General features: G+C 41.3%; 1 protein-coding gene across 5 annotated transcripts in view; it reads right to left on the minus strand.

The window, feature by feature from the left end:
- The window catches only part of ADIPOR2 (adiponectin receptor 2), a 45015-nt gene that overhangs the window by 6987 nt on the left and 14809 nt on the right, over positions 1-23219 (minus strand). For all 5 annotated transcript variants that reach the window (XM_071422201.1, XM_071422202.1, XM_071422204.1 and 2 more), the window contains exons 2-5: positions 15151-15386; positions 2609-2728; positions 614-785; positions 34-220 (exon numbers count right to left, since the gene is read on the minus strand). In XM_071422201.1, coding sequence (XP_071278302.1) covers positions 34-220; positions 614-785; positions 2609-2728; positions 15151-15318 — 647 coding nt within the window. In that variant the 5' untranslated portion in view covers positions 15319-15386. The remainder of the gene's footprint in view (positions 1-33; positions 221-613; positions 786-2608; positions 2729-15150; positions 15387-23219) is intronic.

The following is a 23219-nucleotide window of genomic DNA, read 5'->3' on the forward strand; positions in this document are numbered from 1 at the left end:
CTATTTGGCCTGCCCTGGTCTCAAGGCACTTACTTGGAGAAGAGCCGGGAAACACCTTCTGAGTGGCAATAAACTGTGTGGAAGAGCCATGAGAAGGAGAGGCAGAGAATGGCTCCCAAGAAGAACAAGCCAACGACCACCTTCTCCTGCACGGGTGCTACGAAGGACATGTTTGGCCGGAACATGTAGAAGATTCCCAGACAAAGGAAGAACACACATCCTGGAAAGCAGCAAGGCAGAGAGGTGTCAAGCTCATGCATTCTGAAAGCTTTTCTTGCTACAAGCATCACCTCTTCCCCTCAAGGCTCTCACAACTCGGAGAAGCTGCAACTTAAGCGTGTTCCTGTGGCAATCCCAATTAACACCTACACACTTGGGAAAAGAAGGATCTAACAGTAATTTATTGATTAGGAAATGTTTAATGCATTTGTTTGTATAGTATGCCATAATTAAGCAAGTCCAATCCAATTCTGATGGGATAAAATTAGGAGAGGGATACCAAGCTGCTAATTTAACAGGTTACTGGTGGAATGATAATGCTGACAGACCTTTCTATCTTGCTCTCATTTCTTTGAGAGCAAGGAAACCATTGGATGAGATTAAGGATTAGTACCTAGGAGATGAGTCCAGATGTTGCCAGTCTCTGTGTGTATTCTGAAGATGCTCTTGAAGCAGGCCCGGAAGGAAGGCATGGGTGGTCTGTGGCCATGCAGCAGGTAGTCATTGTCCTTCAGCCAGTCGGGCAGAACATCGTGGGGAATCACTCTCCATCTGCCCTCCCACACCTGGGGGATACAAGAGTTCCGTGAAATGCAGGCACTGGAGCTCCTTCAGTGCATGGAAACAGTCAGAAAACCCATATTAGTACAAGTGCTGGAGTTAACCTGTGAGTACAGTAAACAGAGGAGAGTTGATGGAGCATCTCTGGGGAAAAGGTTTTACACTTGAAATGTCATGCTAAAGTCACTGTTCCCAGTTCAAAACTGCACCAGCAGAGAAAGAAATACTTCAGCATTCCACTGGACAGGAAGGCCATTGGGTGTTTTTACTGCTGATGAAGAGAAAATATTTAATTTACTTCCACGTTCTGTTATTTTACAGGCCACCTTCTCCATTTAATTGAAGAAGCCTTACACCTAGATCTCTCCAATAAAAAAATAAGCCTGTTCCTCCACCACAAGCCAATCTGACTGTGTATCTGCTAGCATTTGGGGAAGGCTAGCAGGAGAAGCTACCCATTAGCACTAATAGGGGCCAGAAAATGTGAAATGGTGAGAGGCCAACAAGAAGAGTCCAACCCCCTTATTCAGATTGGGAAAGAAATGCTCCCAAGCTCACAAACGGTGACAGAGCAGTTAAGGCAACAGACTCATGACTCCCAATTCCATGGGATTTCTTCTTTAAAGGGAGAGGGGGGGTTTGTGCACAGAGCTGTTCTTGCAGCTGGCTCCACAGGAAATAAGTGTGCACAGATGTTCCAGCACTGCTGCAGTAACACAAGACACATGGAGGCTTCAGAGTGGCAGCACGGCCAGGGACAGGGGGAGCAGGGAGCTGCTTTATGTACCGGGGCTGTTTCTGCAGGCTGCTGTGGGCTTGATGGCTGGCTAGAGTTACAGGAGCAAGGCTGGAGGTTCCTGAAACACTGAGTTTAAAAAGCTACATTCTTATTTCAGTTTCAACAACAAGAGTTCAGAGTTTTTAAATCAATTCTCCACACTCATGCATGGAAGGAAAACAAAGCCATTCAGAAGAAGCAGCCCAGTTAAAGACTGGGTTCTTAAATACATTCAACAAGGAAATAACTGGTTTAGTTCATGAACAAAAAATGTGAATTGAGGTAGAAACAGAAGGAGGGAATTCATTTTACACAATCCACCCTACGAAATATTTTAAAAGAGGCAAAGATGCACAGTAAAAAAGAAAATCAACAAAAGCAAAAAATCAAAATGATCCATACACAAAAGACCACCAAGTCACTAGGGTCCCTCTGTAAAAATATCAAAAATAGCTCATAAAACCAGCAGGAACCAGTGTATAAAGGGGCAGCATTCCTTTCAGAGAGAAAGGAGGGCCAGAGACTGACACAGCCCAGTGGCTGTAAAAAGTAGCAAAAATTGAGCCAAGATCAACAATTACAAAAAAAAATCTACAATGGATTTACTTATGTATGGTTTCAATACAGCATTGTTTTCAAGTCAGGACAAAGCGTATGCTACAATAAATGCAAGTGGTGCTGGGAAAGCAAAATATTTGCAAATTGAAGAAATCAGGTCAAATGACCTTGTAAGTCAAAGTGCCTCAAACCAGAAGGCTTTTGTTCTGCTTTGCACTCACAGGTGTTTCTCAAGGGACACACCTGAGTTGCATGATCAGCTTTGGAGAATCAGTTGTAAATCCTTATTGTTCCAAGCTCTACAATTTAATCCTGTATGACAGACAGATGCTGAGGAAGCACAGTATTGGCAGTCAGAACATGAGATGCCCATTTGGGGACAGTGAGAACCTTCTCTCCCTCACATTAACAGTGCAGCTCCTCCAAGCAGTGTCTGCTGCCCACTGGAGCTGCCTGAAAAAGGAAATTACAGCCATTTCCATGTGCCCTTACCTTACACACGAATTCTTCCATTCTCTCCATAGCATGGTGGGCTTGTAGAAGAGGTGACATTCCCATAAACCCTTCATCTTCTTGAGGTGGCTCATCATTGTGTTTATTATCATCAGAACACTGGAGGGAAAAAAAAAAAACAGAGACTTTGTAGAAAGATGAACAGAGGAAGGTGATGCTGTTTTCCACACAAAGCTATGATCTGAGCTCTTGGCAAATAAAGAAATCTCTCCTTGTACAGCACTGAGAAAGGAATTCAGAAGAACAAGCAAAAAAAAATGATTACATTCTTAGGTATCTGAGAACAACTCACATGTCTAATCCATTCTATATGTGTTTCCAGCAGGTTTGGAAGCCAGCAGTGCTCCTCTAAGTCACGCTTCATTAAATCCCAGATATGGAGTCTGAGGCTTGCAGCCTTCCCACCTCTAGGGAAGGATTACTCCCTATTTTATGTTTCAATGTCACTGTGCCAGTGTTAATGCCTCTATAATGGATCTGGCATTTCTGGGTAATAAAAGGTAAGTCAAGGAGAGGAATCCATTTACCTTGTTAGAAATGTTTCGCCTCAATTTGCACTCCAAATCTGAAAATCTATTCTGTTTAACTGACACTTCTGTTCAGCTTGTAACCCAGTACTGGAATTTACTCATTCATTTGATTTTTCAAGGTATTTCAGAAACTACTATGAAACTTCTGCCAGTTAGACAAAGGCAAGTTATCAAAGAAAAGCAGTAACAGGGATCAGAGTTTTAAGCCAAGTTCAAATAAAGAGAAACAGCCATATCCTCAGGGTGTACCAAGAGAATTATGAAAGGAAAACTAAAATAATCTGCTGAGCTGGGATATCAGGCTGGTGCACATCATTAGTAAGTTTACAGGAACAGTGTGGTACTTTTCTGCTCTACCATGACTTATCACATCATCTGCATATTTTGATACTCCCCAGCTTCCCATGGAGGAGAAAAGCAGGGAGCCATGGAAGTTCTGCATTCCTGTTTGCTTCCTACAATGCTCATGGCCCATCAAAGACTCTATTCAACATTTCAACTTCCAATGTCAACAAACTGGAGGAAGCTAGGGAGGAGAGAAGGAGCTTTCTGCACCCTCAACACTTAATGCAGAAAGCTGCCACACACCCCATGGCCAGGCCAAGAAAGCTCCACAGTCAGCACAGAGGGAGACTGGCCTCCTCCAGATTTCCCACAACACTTTTCCCTCTCCTGCTCCCATACCATGGTTAACAACTTTAAAATCAAGGTGATGCATCAATAATACCATCCCAAGTGACCGAGAACATAGTACATAACCTCACTCACTTTATTTACAAATTATTATCAGTCATGTTCAGATTAATGCCCTGACCTTTCAAGCCAGGGATAGGAGCTGGCTGTGCATCTGTCCCACATTACAGCTCTCTCCTCAGTGTCAAGCCTTATTAACTATTTCTGTCAAGTTAACTCAATAAGCTGCTTAAAATTCTCATTTTGCATAGATAAAAGGAGACTTCTTCCAGCCTACAGTGAGCTGTCCAGAGTCTTCAACACTTTTGGGGGGTTTTGACAGAGAAATGACATGTTCATACCTGTTCTGTACCCAAGCCTTGCAGTAGTCACTGAAGCTTCATCTTTCAAAGAGGCCCCATCCCAGTTCCACCCAATTTTGCTTACCCAGAATGCAATTTCTGGTATGTAACACACACTACACATCCTTCAGGTTTTATGTATGACCTCACATTTGTCCACACTAGGAAAACTTGATTGCCTAAACAAACAACCCATGTACCTTGTACCATCCACTCACCTTCATTTATCATTCCAGGGAACAATTCCTCTGAACAATATCTTGTATTTTATAGCAATGATTGATATGTTGACCACCTCTAAGCAGATTCTCCAGCAGAAAAAGACAGTATTAAATACACTCACTCTGCCTAGGTTAGCCCATTAGTCCTATTCAGAAAGGCACCAGGCAACAGAAAGATGCAAATAGCTTTAATATCCTTCTAAAATAGGCACAATTCCTGCTAGGCACAGGAATAAAAAGCAAATTTGGTTTCATTCTGACTCAACGACATTCACTGACATTGCTGCCCCACACTGTCAATTTCACTGGCTGGTTCTACTAATGGAGCTCTCTAGGATTCTGGCTTTTTAATATCATAAATAATTAACTCAAGGTCATAGAAACATAGAATGGGTTGGGTTAGAAGGCAGCTGTAAAGATCAACCAGACTAAGTGCCCTGCCATGGAGGTCTGCAGGAAATGCTCATGATGGTCTGCACAGTTGAGAAACCAAAGAAACCTCTGGTGTCCAAGAGCATGCCTTATGGAAAAGCAAGGCTGGCACTTCAGTCCCAGTGCATCTGACAGAAGCAGCACTGCTGTGCCTTTTAGCTCCTCCACAATTCCCTCCCCCAGCAGCACACAATCGCCAGCTCAAATGGGGGGGACAAGTTAGCAACCCTCAATTTACACTACTGGGTGGACTGAAGGAAAAAAGGGCCCTTACAGAATCAAAGCCTGTATTCATTGCAGTCTGCCCAGTGACTCAAAGCCAAAAAATGTTCATTTCCCCCTCTGCACACACTCCCATTTCTAGACTGATGGGAAGGCTTAAATTTGAACAGACTGTAAAGCTTGAAGAGCACAGCTATTTCTGAGCTAGTCCAAAATCTTTGCATTTTGGCCATGTGCCTACAAACAAATCATTACTGAGCTTCTTTTGGTGATAAAAGGAATTCATATCATATACACAGTCCAGATTACTGCCAAAAAATGGAATTGATTTTACTATCTCCTTCCTGCCATTAAACTTCAAAATTAGCATTCAAGGGGAAAAAACCTAAAGCTCAGCTTCTTAGTCCTTTTCTTGCTAAGGAGGCAAAAGGAGGCCTGTTCTGGAACAGCCATCCTCCCCTGACTCCCTCCTGTAGTGTCTCATTGGGAAGAACAGTAAACTGTGCTTGTTTAAAGTCAGAAATCTACACTGGAGGGCAACACCAAATCCAGTTTTCACCTGGATATCTGAAGGAGTCTATTGACCTTCAGTTCTTCAGTCAATGACTGGAAGGAAGAACACCACTCTTCTTCTCAGAAAGCATATTGTAATATTTCCACTGAGACAACTTCCTTCATATCTCAGGACTCATTATTTTCTCCTCTTCAGCTGACTGTATCAGAAATTCATGAGTAATTCTAGACCATAACAACATAAGCAAGCGCATTCTTTTAGGACACATTTTCAACTATTTCTAAGTCCTGCCCACAGAATCACATTTTGAAATGAGAAACATATTGGGTAAATAATATCACTTGCCTAAAACTGTGCAAGAAATGAGAGCCCAGAAGAAAGCTCTGATAATCCCATTTTTAATGAGCTATGGTATATCCTGAATTAAGTGCTTCAAGAATAACTTTTGCCTTTGTAGTTTCTAGGCCATAGGCCAAAGGGATTTTCACTCAGCTGATATTTCAGATGTTCTTTTACATCATCTAATTTACTCAACCTCTTTTAAAGCATCTCAGATTTGACTAAACAATTCTGTGAAGTCTTCAGAGCATTTTAGAGTATCTTTAAATAAATCCCCTGGTTTGTAACAAGCAAACTTTTTACAATCAACAGCTGTCACTCTTCTGCTGAACACATGCAGCAATGTTTACAATCAGCCTTTCACAATAATCAAAAATCATGGTTTCTGGATATGTGCACTCTAAAAGGTCTGGACACTTAACTCTATGGAAATGCCAAGCGATCGTTCCAATTTTAATTCTACTCCCTTTGCAAATTCACAAAGTGTTAAAGCCACTAAAAACCACTACAGGTACCGATGAGATGGAAATTATCCAACAGATGTATAAACACAATCTGAGCTGAGTAACGGTACCAGAGAATAAAATAAATCTGAAGGACAAGTGAAAATATCCAGAGGAACCAGCTTTACTGTTTTATCAATATTCAGTTAATTTTGTTAAGTGTTACAGCTTCTTTTGTGATAACAGTGACAGACAAGAATGTAAATGAAAAGGTAGAAATCAGACTTAATTATATTAATTTGTATGGAGAACCAGGCAATGCACTTCCAGGGACAGAGCATCACCTAAACAAGAATTCCAGAGCATATTTTGGTAGGGATCAAAAAGGTTTAATACCAAACCCAAGGCTCAGAGAACCAGAGCAAACAAAGAGCAAGAAACCCAAGAGCTCAATTGCACAGTGCTGATCATTAAGTGTAACAGTAAAATTTCACTTTTATAGCAACGGCACAAAAGGTAAAAAAAAAAAAGTTTACATTTAGTACAAGAATTTCTCATCTGAATGCAGTCCAAAAATGTCAGATCACATAGCCAAAGATCCTGTTACAGAGAAAAGTGCAGTAAAACCTGCTCTAGTAAATGCAACATACTTCTCTTGTCTCGTGCAACAGCTTATCCTCCTCACACAGACTAACAGCTTCTATACCATCACTCTCAAATTTGCTAACACACATGCTGGTTAATAATGCCCTTACTAGGGAAAAGCCTGTCAGAAGTCAAGTCACAACTGCAGAAAAAGATTCCAGAAACATTTTTCCCACTTTTGACTAAGTCATGTTCAATGGACTTCAAGCAAAGTGCATTTGCTTGAGGTTTTTAGTTTCTTGATGCCAGTTTAAAGATTTCTAGAAAGTTTCAGAGTTTGCACTTGACTGCTCCTTGCACAGGTGACAAGTTCTGGTTCATCACTTCAGAAAGTGTCATCAATGTTGTCACCTGAGCGTGCAAACTAAGAGATAAATGAAATCTGAATGGAGCCACCTTTTTACCCTGAAAAGTGGTTACCTTCTCCCTCACCCCCATCTAACCAACACCCATCCTGTCTCCCAGCAGCTCCCAGCCAGCTCCCCCCAGTTCATGTCCTGGGCTCTATGTTCCATGGCCTGGGATATCCCTTTGGCCCTGGCCACGCTCCCTCCCAGCCTCCTGTGCCTCTCCTCACTGGCACAGCAGGAGACACTGCAAAGTCCTTGATTTAGGGCTAGCACTGCTGAGTAGCAACTAAAACATCAGGGTGTTATCAATGTCACTCTCATCCTTAACCCAAACCACAGAATTGTACCAGACAGAAGGAAGAAAATTAATTATCCCAGTCAAAACCCCTACAACTAGCCATGCAATAAAACCCTCCTGAGCCCCAGAAAGGGCACAGGTTTTCTGCATTGGAGTTTCTGTTCAGACAGAGCCATTACTCAGTTACCCAGGAGCCTAACTGACCATGCACATACCTATGTAGTATTAAGCCCTGCAGTTAATGAACTCCCATGTCTCAAAGTTCAGCTGTCAGTGATGCCAGCTCACCAGCAAGATGTCACCAGCGCCCTAAACCTACCACCACAGGAATTTTCAAAGCATGATGCAGTCTGAATCTTGGTCTAATATTCTTGCTTCCATCAGCTGTTGACAGACACTCCCCCACTGTCTTCTTGATCAATGCCCTGGCAAAATTCTGTGCCTTGGTAGGGACACAGGCAAGATAACTCAGAAAAACCAAATGTCTTGATTAACACTGAGTCATGGCATATTATATGACACAGAACTTATACATGATTTTCTTCTTAAAACTCAAGTTACAAAACATATGTTACTGCATTTACAATACCACTGTTATCCCCGACATTAAACTGAAGTCACAAAGTCTAGACATGACTCTGAGTTTTTGCTCTTGTTTATCTTGATCTCATCAGATGAATTATTAATAGTGCTTAACATGACATTCAAATCATTTTATGTTCCTTGGGGCAGCGGGCCAGATTCAGTAACTCGAGAGCTTTCAGCATAATGGCCAAGACACATTCAAGGCTATAATATAAAAATGTTATTTTTCTAATGGCAGTTCTGTAACATCCCTTTCAGCTGGCCAGATTGCTTTTTTCCAGCAGAAACTCCTCTGTGCCCATTCTGTCAAGTGACCTTTTATCAACCAGCCTTTTGTAAGGGGGAAGCAGCAATAAGTGCAGGCTACCATGCCATTTCTCCTAAAAGCCTGTTGCACATTTTTCAGAATTTCATCAATTTACATTCTTTGAGTTGTGAGAAATAAACTGGAAACAAACAGCATCATAAAATTTTCCCTGACTTTCCCTAACTTCTGCACATACCAAGTAATTTTAAAATAACAGCTTTGTCCTTTAGAATTCACATTCTGCCTGACAAGCTTGTAAACACAGCCACACCAATTTCCAAAAGGAAACCTCTAAGCAGGGTGTGCAAAGCTGCCTTTGCTGTCACTGGACCAAAAAAAGTCTTTCATTAGCACAGTGCCAAAACCCCTTTAGGCCCATTGGTCAAAATGTCAAGTACTTGGAGGTTCCTGGAGTTCAGTGTTTTTCTTTTGTAGGTCACCTTCTTATAAAAGATACAGTCCATTTAATACAGCACTTGAAAACAGCTTTACACAACTGGTCATGGGTGACTGCTTGCTGGCACTCATTAAAAACAAGCACTAACATTCAAAACTCATTTAGCAAATAGTCCTAGGACAAAGTCACATTTTGCAGCAGCCTTGCTAGAACACTCTCATTAGAACTAGCTCCCTTCTTAAATATCTTCAGATGAAAAGGGTCTGTTGACTCTCTGAGCTGATTTTCTGATTTTATACTGATTTTCTGTCAAAGCTCAGCGTCTGACAAGGGCCCAGGGTCTCAATGCCAACATGTGCTCAGCAGTAGTTTGGGTGAGGGCCTGTAGAAATTGTTTCTAGTGCAGAGGAGTCTCATGTGCCATTTTCTGCTCCTCTGCCATTGTTAATCCTGACAAAAGAAAAAGAAAACAAGCATGCTGGGTTTATGGAAAAAGAAATGCTGTGTTACAAAAATAAACAGAGAGAGATTGAAAGTGCGCTGCTGAACTTACCAGGAGAGTCTATCAATCTGAAACAGCTGGAGGAAGATGCAAGTTAACCCAGCAGTACAACACTATTTTTTTCTCTTCTATCACTGTAAAAGGTTGACACACCCCCCCACTGCTGCCCAAATCAGGCAGATAGGATCTCCAGGAGAACAAAGGCAAAACCCATGGAATCTAACCCCTGTGCAGGGAAATTGTTGTGCCAGTGAATTATAAACAGAACTACTCCCTCCCTCTCCTGGTTTCAACACACAGCACAGCAAGCAATGGTTACAAAACCTGCTGACAGGCAGCAAGCCCTGAGCAGCAACACTTGCCCTCCCAAAGCACAGAAACACTCCCCAGTAACAGGACACACTGAATCCAGCTGCAACTCCACAACCATCAGCCAGGACAAATTCCCTGTGCTTCAGAGAGAGTTTTCTGGGAGACAGAGCAGACATGGAGAGTGGCCATTTCCCACACGTTCCCAGCCTCCTGGGCACTGCCATGCACGGCTGACTGGATCTCCAGTTTGCCTCTCCTGCAGTCTCTCAAGCTCTGACAGTCTGTTCATAACCCAGCACATTAATGAGCGAGGGAGGCACCACTGGGGCCTGGAAACCATCTCCATAAACGTGTCCCATTGTCTTCATACTGTCTACGTGGGAATACTTGGAGATATTCTGCTCTGTCTATCCAAAAATGCTTTTCTGGAGGAAAAAAATTTACTCTATTTGAGCACTTACTTCAGTGACTAGCAGTATGAGTAAAATTCACATTACTTCCAGTTCTTAGAACAGCAAGTGAAGGAGAAATGCAGATGTTAAGATCTCTTCATCTGAAGCAAAATGTCAACTTACATGCTTTCAAAGAATTAACATTTCTTGCTATGAGTTGCAAAAATGAAGGCAAGGAATAGGTGATAAAGAAATCTACAGAACAACAACATTTGAACACAATCAGCTTTAAAACAAAAGGAAATGTGCTTTGGTGGGAAGTCCAACTTGATTTTACCAGGCCTCTTCCATTCACACAAAACCTGCAGTGCAATGGAGGAAGAAGGCAAACACAGAAGCAAATGCCAAGATTTCAATCATAACCCCAAAGAACCAATAGAAAAATGCCAGACTGAAAAGAAAGCTAAATTGTTTGAAACTTGCAAGTAGCTTTGCAAAGGATGAAATTTCACCCAATCAGAATTTACAAATATTTCCCCCAGAAAAACCATTCTTAAGACTCAAATGTCTCTCTCTGACCTTCAAGACTTCACCTGTCTTTTTCACTCAGCTGGAATGCACCAGAAAGTCAAGAAGACAATTCCATTTATTTACATACATCCTCTGCAAAACCAAAAAGTCTGTCTGTAGTCTGCCCTTGTAGATAATACATAAACACTTTGTAACAGAAAATGCTTTAAGTTTTATGATTCAAGTTAAAAGCCTTGAGTCTTCTGCTCACCCTAAATTACTCTAAAAATTCTCTTTTGTACCTGAAATTCTGTTACATCCTTCTGCCTTCCTCCTTCAAGTCACTTTGGTATTTATGCTCTAGAAAGATTCCTGTAAGTACATGGAAATATCATGAAATTTGTCAGAGGTCAACCAAGTTCTCCCTTCAAAACCCACACTCCCGGAGAAGCAATCCAGGAGTATTTACCCAAATTCCTTCTGCCCATTCAGACAACGTGAGGGCTACACAAACCTCCCCCCAGAACCTTACTGTAAATTATCAAACACTTCAAAGCAACAGCTCTCCACCTTCTGGGCACATTTTGGTGCCTCACAGGACAACTGCACAACAGCTCAGCTTCACTGGAAGATGAAAGGAATCATCATCCAAGCACGGGGAAAACCCATGATTGGAACAAAGGCAAAGAAAATGGTTCTGTTGTTTACCTCCTGTCACTGACAGGTTAAAGAACAAAGGGAAAGAGTCAAGCACAGGGTTTCAGGGCTGCATAAAGAGCCCATTCATCACACGGTAAGAAGTCACATGCATTTGATTGTGTCAGCTTAACAAAGTCACAGCAGGAGAGATTTCTTTAGGAACTATCACTGCTGGAATTACAAAGGCAGTTAAGACACAAACTCTGGGACAGGAGAAAGGATGCTGTCTGTCCCAAAGGCAAGGCAATCCAGGATGCTACAGGAGGGAAGCACCTGCTGAAAAATGCCTTATCGGCACATAGTGGAAACCAGGACAAGGAAAATAAAGTTTAAACTGCTGAAGGAATGAGAAGAATTATGCAGCTTTTGCTTGATGCTTTTCTCATAATCAAGTGTTTATCATGCAGACAAATGGTTACTATTGGTCCAAGCCACAGAAGGCTCACCACTCACCTGCCACTACACTAATTTCACATTTAAAGACAGCAAGATGTGTATCTAGTCCTTGAAACTGGTACTGGGAGGAGGGGATAATCTATGGACATATTTGCACTCCAGGACAGACCAGAGAGCTATGGAATAAAATACAGACTGAGAGGGGTTCAGGTATAAAAAGGATATTGATGTTATATGATTCCTATCTTCTCAAAGGAATTGTTATGAAATTGGCAGATTAACAGCACTGGCAGAAGAATTCAGCTGTGTTATTATTATTTTGAATAAGCATGTTCTATGCTTATGGCCAGTAATTCTTTGCTACATGTATCTACTGAATGCCACAATTTACAGAAAGTAGGATCTTTCAATCTTTCATTTTTAGTTCAAAGCTATGCAACCTCCCAGGTAGGTGCCAGGACCAAAAGCCTCAGAAAAGAAAAAACTTTTAGGAGTAAATCTTATTTCTTAATATCATCTTCATTTTCTTAGCCAAAAAAAAAAAAAAAAAAAAAAAAAAAAAAAAAAAAAAAAAAAAGCTTTATTACTTATGAGGACCAATATTTAGGTCCATCAAAACTGTAAGTATGTAAGTACATAGTATACAATACAAGCTGTGAGGAAGATTGAAATTAATTCTGAACAACATAATGACACGCTTCCATGCCTTCCTCCTTAGAAAAGTCTTTTCTAATAATTCATCAAAAATTCATCAACTACTACCTCTTAAGAGCTCAGCCTGCTTCCTTCTACAAGTGGAGCAGGAAGTGGATATACAAGTAGGGAAAGGAATCTTGTATAGAAGGGTTTGGAGAAGATTTTATATGAGAGCTGCAATGATGTAAGCACAGTAATAGGAGACACTGGGAAAATAAACAATGCCATATTATTACAGGATAAAAATATACATCTTTGTACACTAATACCTCAAGTCCTAAGCCCAGTACATTTTAGAACACATATTTACTGTGATAAAAGCTTTTCCTAAGTAGAAGCATTTAGGAGAATATGAAATGACAACAGCCCTCATCCAGCAGGAATTGTTACCATCAGCTCCATCGCGGCTGCATTCAGAGTGGGCACTACCTGAGACCTTTATAAGGCTATGTTCAGCTATGTTGCCACCTAGCCAAGAACAATATCCTTATATTACTGTTACCTGAACATGAATCTCTTCCAGACCAGAGGAAAATGAGGCTTTTGAACTTAGGAGTCACTCTAGTGAACAAATACACGCTGCTCTGCTGAGACAGATGCACAGAGCCAGAATGCACAGCAGAGCAGAAGAGGGAATCCAAGCTGACATTTGAGCAACAGCTGTGCTGAGGCTTACACAAGGCAGAGGAAGATGTATAGCATAATGTTTTTTCCAGATTATCTGGAACACTGCAGAATATCACATAATAGAGGCCATTTGGCAAGCCAATATTGGCACTTTTGACAGCAAAGTGTTTTGGGATGATCCATTAGAGGCATCAATTATTTAGCCTTTTAAGACAAAAAACAATTTAAAGACATCATACTAACAAACCCAAGAAATCACTGAGGACCAGAATAAAAGGATGAAAAAAAATTTTAAAAAGCACAAGGCCATATATGGCAGAGAAAGTGATGCAGATTAAGATGTAACAGCAAGACCCAAATGGCAAAAACAAATTTCTGTGACAGCACTTCAGGACACCAGGAAAGAGAAATCAAACACAAGAAAGCCAAACATTTGTAGTGAGCCAAAATGAAAAAACCACAAACATTTGTTGTATGGATGAAAGCAAAAAAATCAAAAAGACAACATGTGCTACGAATGCCTGAAAGAGAATGAAAGTATTTCAACTGTTTCATTGCCAAAATGTTAGAATTAAACATTCAGCCAGATAATTTCTGTTTAGCTAAGCAATGTACAGAAAGAACTAAAGCAGATAATCAATTATGGACTTTTACCTTGGGTATTCCATCCACAGGTAACTACTTATTCAACCAGGAAAGTCAGAGACAAGAATGAAAACAGCCTTCACAGCAGATGATCCCAAACACACCAAAAGATAACCATGTAAATTCAAAATATCTGCTACCACAACTCAACCTTTCTTTTTCTAACCAGTTTTGGCCAAGACTCTGCACCTTAAACACATGCTTCACACCTTCCACAAAATGGAAAAAGACTGGGTGTCTCCCTTATCAGGGTACTGAGAATGTTCTAGAGAATTTATTGCAGTACAACTGTGAGTGCATTGGCTTGGCTTACTGGACACAAATACCAATCCTGACTTCTCATTACAGGAATGCTTGGAACTAAATTCTGTAAGGGCTCCAACTCATCAAGCTGAGAAGGCAAATACCAGTTCTCATGTCAGCTGATCCATGACACTGGGCCATGCAAACACCCAGAACTTGTGGCAAATGCAATTACAGCCACAGCCCAACGTACATTAAGTAGCACCAGCATGTTTTTGCTGCTGGCTAAAACCACACACTTGCTGTGACTGAGCTGATACAGTAAACTCATTAATCCATGATAAATTGGATAGTGAGCCTAAGATGAATGCCTCTTCCACTTAACTATGCTGATTTCCATCTGAATATATCCTGGGAGAAGCATTAATTACAGTTCTGGAAATCTCTAACCAGAAGGTACTTTTCTCCAGTGCTCGGACTGTGTCTTTGTAGAACACCTAATAAAGCTGTGGATGCCTTTCTGCATGTTGTGGCTGCCAAAATTTATAGAGGCTCATGCACCAAAAACTTGCAGACATTGCCACTGGCTCAGAAAATCCATGAGCCAACAACTGCTGAAGACTGGGAGAGTGTCCTGGGAAGTAACACAAGGGGCTTCCCCATCCTTTTGCTCTGCCTTGTGAGTCTGTTACTGGCTACTGTCTGAGATAAGATATCATGCACTGTTCAGTCTAATTACAGCAAGAATGCTTGCAAACAGATTTTTCTGTCCTAATCATCAAAAAGATACCAATCAGCCAAGGGTCTGATTACATGCAGCCAGAGCCAGTACTTCTCCTTTCACTTACAATTAATTGAAAATTACAGAACAAAAATCTTTTTGTATGAACAGCATCTCGGCAGAACACAAACCAGTACAAGTCCCATTTCTTTGAGGACAAAATAAAAACATAAAAGCTGGTAAAACTAGTTATAACTAGTCGGTCTTGTCACCCAAGTGCCCATACATTTATTCAACTGAATACTTCTGGAACCTTCCTGGTATTATTACAGTTATTTAGCAGGCACTAAGTTGCAGGCTCATGGTCCACATTTCCCAAAGTTAGATTACAACACTGAAGCGCTGAGGTCAAAACTCATTTTTCCTAGAACACCTAACAGGTAATCAATCATATGGCTTACATTTTCCTGGTCAGAAGACAGTGGTGTCTCCACTAGAAGAAGGCTCTCTTGAGAGCTGTCCTCTTCAAAGGCTGCCTGTGTGGTTGCAGGGTCAGACATGTGTCCTTTTCTGAGCCGCAGACCTGGCTCTGCAGAACCGGCATTATCGAGTTCCGTTGGTTCGTTCATGAGATGCTGGAGGCCTTCTCAAATATTCTCTTTCCTCTTGGTTCAGTTTGGCTGATTATGTCTTGGCTCTGAAAGAAAAAAAAAATCGTTTGTGTAACTCAACTGAAGTTAAAAAGAGGAATGCAGAAGTTGGCTGGAAGAAGAGCTTGCTTACCAGCTACCAAACAGCTATGACAACTGCTTTTATATGTGCCCAAAGTCCCACAGGATCAATTACACACATTTCTTCACTGCTGGGTAATGAATCCTCACCTTGAGACCACTAACAGTTTCATATCCTTGTGTTTAACACAAGTTAAACACAGCTTTGAAAGGTGACAGAAAGTGAGCTTCAAAAAGCAGTAAATCTACAAAACCACAGTCAACTTTTATGAATTATTTCTACAAAATTGCAAGCAGCAGGCTGTTAATATTATTTAGAAATACACCACTTATCACAGATACTCTAAAATTACTGTATTTTTGCAGGTTTGAAGCTCATACCCAAGCTCAATCACCAGACTAGGTTTCACCAAACTAGGACATTAAGTACTAGTAATAGCAATCAAGCAGAGCTCAAGCAGCAACTAATTTTAGACAGACTGCAAGGAGGGCAGTAGTACACAGTGTGATTTTACTTCCCTTGCTTAAATTAACATGGTCACAATCACTGCAAGGAATGAGTTTGTATCTTTACTGGTGCAAGGAATTAGAGCAGACAAATTTAAACACTGTTCACTCCATCAGAGCAATCAAAAACAGGTAAATCCCCCAGAAAACAATAACCCATGGTTCCTACTCAGGAAAGTAACTGTCTTCTACACTTACAACACTGCAAAAAGGATCCAGGGTAAATTTCACTCAAAATGCTAAAGATTTGATCAAATTTACAGAAAATTGATGACAACTGTTAATCTGAGCCCTCATCCAGAGTATTTTTGGTTAGCCATTTGTTTTGTACACCCCTGTGTGGTGTCACTTCAGCAGCCAGTTCAGAGAGACCTATTTAACAGTGGCACCATCTCCAGAGAACTCTGCAGTCTGAATGCCAGAAAGCATCAGAATGCATTATGAGAGTGAAGCCACAGCTGAGGCTTCAGAATCACTCGGAATGACAATCTATTCTTTTTGCACTAATCACCTGGTGTCATTACTGTAGCACCTAAGTGCTCTGATGTGACTAACACACAACATTAAGACAACCCATCTAACAAGTTTTAACTTGCCAGTATGCATAATTAAATTGGAATTTTACTGCCCAATAAAAGATGCTGAAATTTGTCATAATGTAGGAGGGAAAATTAAAAATATAAGACGGGGAATTGATATTGGCAGTTTTGTAATAAAACGTCACCTCCAAAAAGCCAATAAATAATGCATTCTGTCCTTACAGGAACTCATTTCATTTACATATGATCACTGCAAGATAATTCTCAGCTCTGACAAATGGGCTCTAGTTAATTTTGCTGCAGCAGTTTGTAATATTCTATCCCCTCAGCTGCCTGGCAATCCTCAGAGGAGAGAGCTGCTAATGAGCAGGTAACAGACTCTGCAGAACTAAATGATACCTCAAGTTGTCCGAGTTCAGTATGGCACAGTGCTTTAATCACCCAGGATGGGAAGGTGACAATGTGACAGCAGAGCAGATGGCATCCCCACTTTCCTGCTACCTTCACTGCAGGGTCAGCAACCTCCATCTGAGATGCAACAGCTAAAATGGCCACAGCTGTTTACTTGGTAAACACAAGAGCCACAGGAGAATTAAGAGGAGGTTTAGCAACATTACACAGGAAGCTCAGTGAAGGAGTTGAGCAAGTAGATTTTAAGAGCAGGAACAAATATTCAGGAAGCCACAGAACTGAAATCTTAACTGTTTTTGTTGTATTTCAAGCAGCCAATTCACAATTCTATTTTTATGCAAGAAACATGAAGACATAATCACACTGCCATTTGGCAAAACTGATGTAAGAAAGAAAAGAGTAAGCAACAACAACTAGAGTTTGAAATGAAGCTAATGGACATCTTCATTTAAAAGACAGCCTATAAGAGACAATTTCAGTACAGTACTGTGCTGGGTTTGGCTGGGGGAGAGCTAATATTCATCCCAAGTAACCACTACATGTGATGGAGCTTGGCTTTCCTGATGGGATTGCTGAACACCAGAGAAACAACAACAACTACAGTTTGAAATGAAGCTAATGGACATCTTCATTTAAAAGACAACCTATAAGAGACAATTTCAGTACCGTACTGTGCTGGTTTTGGCTGGGGTAACCATTACATTGATGGAGCCTGGCTTTCCTGATGGGATGGCTGAACACCTGCCTGCCCATGGGAAGGGGTGAAGGAATTCCTTGGTTTGCTTTGCTTGTATCCACAACTTTTGCTTTACTTATTGAACTGTCTTTATCTGAACCCACAGGTTCTCTCTTTTATGATTCTCTCTCCCATCCCACTGGGGCAGTGAGCAAGCAGCTGTGTGGGTCTTGGTTGCCCACTGGGGTTAGACCTCAATAAGTACACGGAACCAATCTGAAGCTGGAGCTAAAACCAGAAAAATGCAAGTAAGCAGAGCAGGTGCTCATAAACAACAGTTACACACAGGCACACGCCCCTGCCTGCTAATCCACACATTTCAAACAGGTAGTCAGTACAAACAGCCCTAGTTGGTTGCACAGATTGGGCAATTTCATGAGACGTTGAAGCAGCCAGTTTTACTGGCTCTCCTTTCAGCCAGATTTAAGCAATAGCATTGCCACTGTGTGCTGCAGCACCAGCAGTACTGCCTGTCCTTACATCACCTCTGTGACATTGTGAGAGCAATGCTCTGGGACACAGCACAACCACACAACAGGCTGAACCACATTTGGCCAAGATGCTTGCAAAAGGCTCTCCTAATAAAATAGATAGAGGAATGCCAATTTACATCAGGCCTTGAGGATTTACTTCACCAGCACTCACTGCCAAGTACTCACTAAGGTTAAAAATAAAAGATGCATTTCACCTCCAGAGAGTCAGATTTGCATTGAGCAGCAGAGCTGATCTTCTGAGCTCTGCAGAAATAGAAGTTGTCGTTTCTTGAAATGGCAGTGGGATTGTTCAGTGAACTAAGATGTTTCCATGTCATTCATGCAGGATCCTCACAGTGCTAAATATGCTTGCCCTAAATGAGCATGCAAAGGTAAGCAAGATAAAAGCTAATCCAAAATCACCACTACTGGGTTTCACTTCTTTTTAAAAATGTACTACTCACTGAATGCAACTGGAAGGTGCCAACACAGAAGTGCAAATAGCCTGAAATATTTGTTCACAAATGGAAGAAAGCAGTGAAGATTATGAACAGGAAAGGCATAGGCAGTCTGAGTTCTATCATAAAGTTTCTATGATTCACAGCTCAGTGAAGGATGACCTTTTCCTAAGAAATCAGGAAGTATTCCTAAGAATAGTAGAACCTAACCAGAAGATGATGGTTGAACCATTGTGAGGATACTTACTGCCCCATTCTGCCGAAGACTGCACAGTTCACAAAAACAAAAACTAGAAAATAGAAAGCTATAGAACACTTGAGGTCTTGGAAAATATTGTTTTGCGTCTCATTGAGATTATCAATCTCATAAATGAAATCCTTCAACATTTTTTGTAGCATGCAAATTAAAGGTTTCATTAAAATTAGCTTCCATTTAAAGAGGAAGTTGCCATGATGACTTAAAATCTACTTAATGACTGCATCCATAATATCAGCATGTAGATGAATCAGTGAGTTCCTGCTGTGCTTAAAATAAGCTGAGAAAAGCAACTACAGAGTTTGGTCTGTTGGGTTTTTTAATACAGAAAACTTCTAAATGCTCCATCAGCTTTTAGAAAGGACTTGGCAGTTTCATGCAAGCAGGGTTCTAAACACAGCCTAGAAGCACAAAATGAGGCTTTAGTCAATTCAATGTGCTGCTGCCTTGCCACACAGCCCTAGGAGGAGCCTCAGCTGCTCCCTGCACCCCAGTCCAGCAGCAGCCAGCCCCACAGGAGGACAGTCAGTGCCAGTCTGAAGCTCAGCCCTGCCATCTTCCCAAACAGAACCAGAAGGCAGCATTATTTCAGCATGCACTGCAGCTGTGCAATGTCACAGGAGTCAACACCCACAGCTACAGCATATTTAGGACACTGCTTCACTCCTGAAGATAAGGAAAGACCAGTTAGCCAGACTTAAGCACCACAGGATAATGCCATTATTCTCTGTAGGACACTCCCTAGGATAAGCACTGCAGCCCTTCCAAGCTCCCAGAACTCACCTGGCTCAAGGGCTGATTTACTGCCTCAGCTAAATGATGACACATGGTAGTAAAACAAAGAAAACACATTAACAGTAGTGTTTGTAGTTAAATTTAAAAGATCTGTCACTCCCTTTTGAGGATAAAACGCAGTCCTGGATGGTCAGACTACCTCCCACTACCCCTAAGCAAAGCAATCTCTCCAGTACTCCACTCTTGTCAGTATGCTCTTTCCTGTAAGCAGCACATGAATGAACCTCAAAAGGTATTTAATTCTGGCTGTAGCTGGTATTTGGAAGAAGAGTGAAAACTGCTTCTCCCTACAACCCCCTCTCAACTGCCCTACTGGCAGAAACCTTCCTGTTCAGGTAGGCAATGGCATCCACTGCATGCTCTTTCCTTGCAGATCCCAAAGCAGCCATTAAAGCAGCATAAACATTGTATACACAGTGGGTGATTTCTCCTAAGATTAGCTCATCTCCCCTAACAGACCTTAAGTTATCAAAAGAACAAAAGACTGTCATGAAAATTTCAGGCTACACATTTCTCAGAACATTCATTAATGCTTAATATTTAATGAAGGGCTTGAGTGGCTGAAAAATCTTGTAAGGGAAGCTGTATGAATCTACAAACCTGCCTTGCCTGTGTCCATGTGCCATGACAGCTACGACCATGCCAGTGGAATGGCAAAGCTGATTGAAATGAGACTCCACCAAATCCCAGGATGTTTAGGCAAGGCCTCAGTAACAGAGCAGGCACAATTCCCTTCCCAGAACTGTCAGCACAGGTACAAATGGCAGAGCACTTCCACTGCAACCCATGGACAGACTGATTGGGGTAAGAACACAGCCTATTTTTGTGCCTGTGGAACAGCTGATTCTGGCTACCTTGAGTGAAATAAGGTATACTAACTGAAATGCAGCTCTCTTGGCACATTGCACTTCTACTACTATCTTCTGGTTGTCACAAGCTGTCCCTCAATAACAGTATTCTAACAACAACTTAAAATAAGGAACTTTTATCTTCCTTTGTTTGTTTTTTTTTTTTAATTTAACAGTCTGATCTTTTTCAATTCAGGAATTAAAACGTCCACAGTTAACATTCCAAAGCTACAGTTAAAAACAAAGCAAATAAGGGTTTGTATGAACGGGAGGGGAAGGAAATTCTCACAGGAGACTTTGTTTTCTCAATGTACCCTAAAGGAAAAGTACAAATCAGCCTGTAAAAATTCTTTGGAGGTCATCTTTAACAAAGAGGAACAATGAGGAAGTAATCCAACACCTCTTTTCTTGATGTAATTTCCCTAGATAAAGAGGCATCTACAAAACAAAGATTAGACTCCCGCAGAGGGTCAGTGGCCAAAAAGCTGTCTTTTTAACTTGTAAACTGTCACTGGAACTTCAGCCCCAGCTATTTCACAGCAGGCTGCAGAGGCAAACAATCAAGCACATTCTGATGCATTTGGATTCAAAGAAAGGGAACAAGCCAGCAGCCTGCCTGCATTATCGAAATGCTTCCATTTCAGAGGATCCCGTTACATTGTTACAACATTTGTCCAATTTGTACTGCAAATCGGACCCCATTTTTTTAACCGAGTAAAGAGCTATGTCAGAGGTTGGCCCACCCCCAGAGCACGATGTCCAGCCCTTACAGACTGGTTGACTGCTGTAAATCAGTTCTACTCTTCAATAAACCAAAACCAAGTGAATTGTCACAAAAGAAGTACAAAACTGAGAACAGAAGTTCAAGTTCTTTTCACATTACATTCCACAAATATCCACAGCCCAGATAGGAAAACTTGCTTTTGGTTCATTTTTCATTAAATGTCTCAGTTTCTCCAATGAGAAAATCCCATCTTTTGCTCTTTCATGATTTTATTTCCACAGCATGCTACTCACATCAACTTGCTTCATGGCTGCCAACAACAAAAAGATGCAGTTCCTCTATGCTAGTAACACTTGGGATCACAGACTGTCTACAAGTGCAAGACTGAAATTAAACATCACTTTCCCCTTCAGTGAAAATTCAGAACACATACTTTACTGCCTCAAGGGCATCCAATTCACAAAAGTGTTGGGTGAAGATGAAGAAGCCAAAGTATTTGGAGCAGGCACTAAAATGCAGAGCTACACCATGAAACTGAGGTTACTTCCTTTAACCTCTCTACAGAGAGAATCTTTGCATGGGAATGCAAAGGGCAAGACAGCAGCAATCCATAGGTAAGCATACCCCTACCCTTCCTCCTAGGAAGCCTGGGTTTCAATCTCTAAAAACTGAACCAAGATCTTTTACTGCTCCAGAAAATGCTCCAAGGCCTGGAGCAATTATATAAAAACAAACACTGCAGCCATGCTTTTAAAACCAAAGAGGAATATGCACATTTCAGGCTGCAAACTTCCAACAGCAGTCATTAGGAGAGTGCTGCCTTCAGTGCTTCTTAGTGCACATCTCTTTATTCAGGTGTGCAGATTGAAGGCCTGGCTGGTGCACAGAGGGGGCAGCTCCACTTTCCCCTCTTTGGGCAACAAACAGCTCCACTTTTGCCAGCTGCCCACTCCACAGGCACTCTGATGCTTGTCACAAGCCCTTCCAGGTGCCTGTGGAAAAACATTAACCAGTGGAGGGGGACGAGATCATCATTTGCCATGAAATGCTGTCACACACATGAACTGCAGTGGCTCAAAGCACTGCTGGGCAAACAGCCTGGACAAGGTGCCCAAGGGCAGCACTCCACCCCCAAAGGTTTCACTGTATATTTTATCCTAACCTATGAAAAACTGGCAGTTATCAGTTGGCCCTAACCTTTAATTGTTATAAATGTACTCATCATGGTCTTTATTACAACCTGTTGACCAGGGGCAGACCACACCTAGCACAGCAAACCATCACCTTACCAAGATCACTCATTTTAATAGAGGCCAGGTTGGAAAAAGATGACAACACTCTTTCCAGTTTTTGGAAGCACCTGCTCTCTAACTTTATTGATCATCTTTACTCATAAGGTTGTGAGCTTGCTCATCAGTGTTTTGTTTTGTGGCTGACAGGTCAGGTTTGCAAAATGTTTCCACTCCCATATTAGTAAAAAAATAAGCATGAAGCAAAGTCACTGCTTCATTTGCCCTCAGCAATGGCATTCTCCAGCTGAAAACAGCACATATCCCTTTCCTCAAAAGCCATAATGTTTTTGTTTGCCACAAGTCAGACAATTGAAAAGTTGCTACTTGTCTGTAGCAAAAATGCTACAGGAACACTGTAGAAACAGCATCCACATCCACAGAATTGTATCAGTCTATGATCAAAAAAAGTGGTGCATCATCTTTCAGATTCCTTCTTAACAACCAAAATTCAAGGAAAAGAAGCAGATGCACCATAACTAGACTGCATCCAATTTATGCCAATTAGAAGCAGATTTAGTCAAGTGGCTGAAGTTCCACATAAAACCAGGTAAGGCTACTTATTAACTACTTTACTTCCTTAATGCAATAGCCAGAGAATCATTTTGGTTTTAAAAGACAAATACTGTTGAGAATTAGGAGAAGCTGATGTGAACATTTAGTCTTCTCTACATTTAGTGCCACTCCTTCAGATATAAATTTATTTCCTGGTAACATAGCTCATCTTGAATTCTGAAACAAGACCAAGGACGCTGATATCATA

This window comes from Agelaius tricolor, unplaced genomic scaffold (assembly GCF_023055355.1).
Source record: "Agelaius tricolor isolate 1412-34295 unplaced genomic scaffold, bAgeTri1.0.p SCAF_3, whole genome shotgun sequence".
Classification (NCBI taxonomy): Eukaryota; Metazoa; Chordata; class Aves; order Passeriformes; family Icteridae; genus Agelaius; species Agelaius tricolor.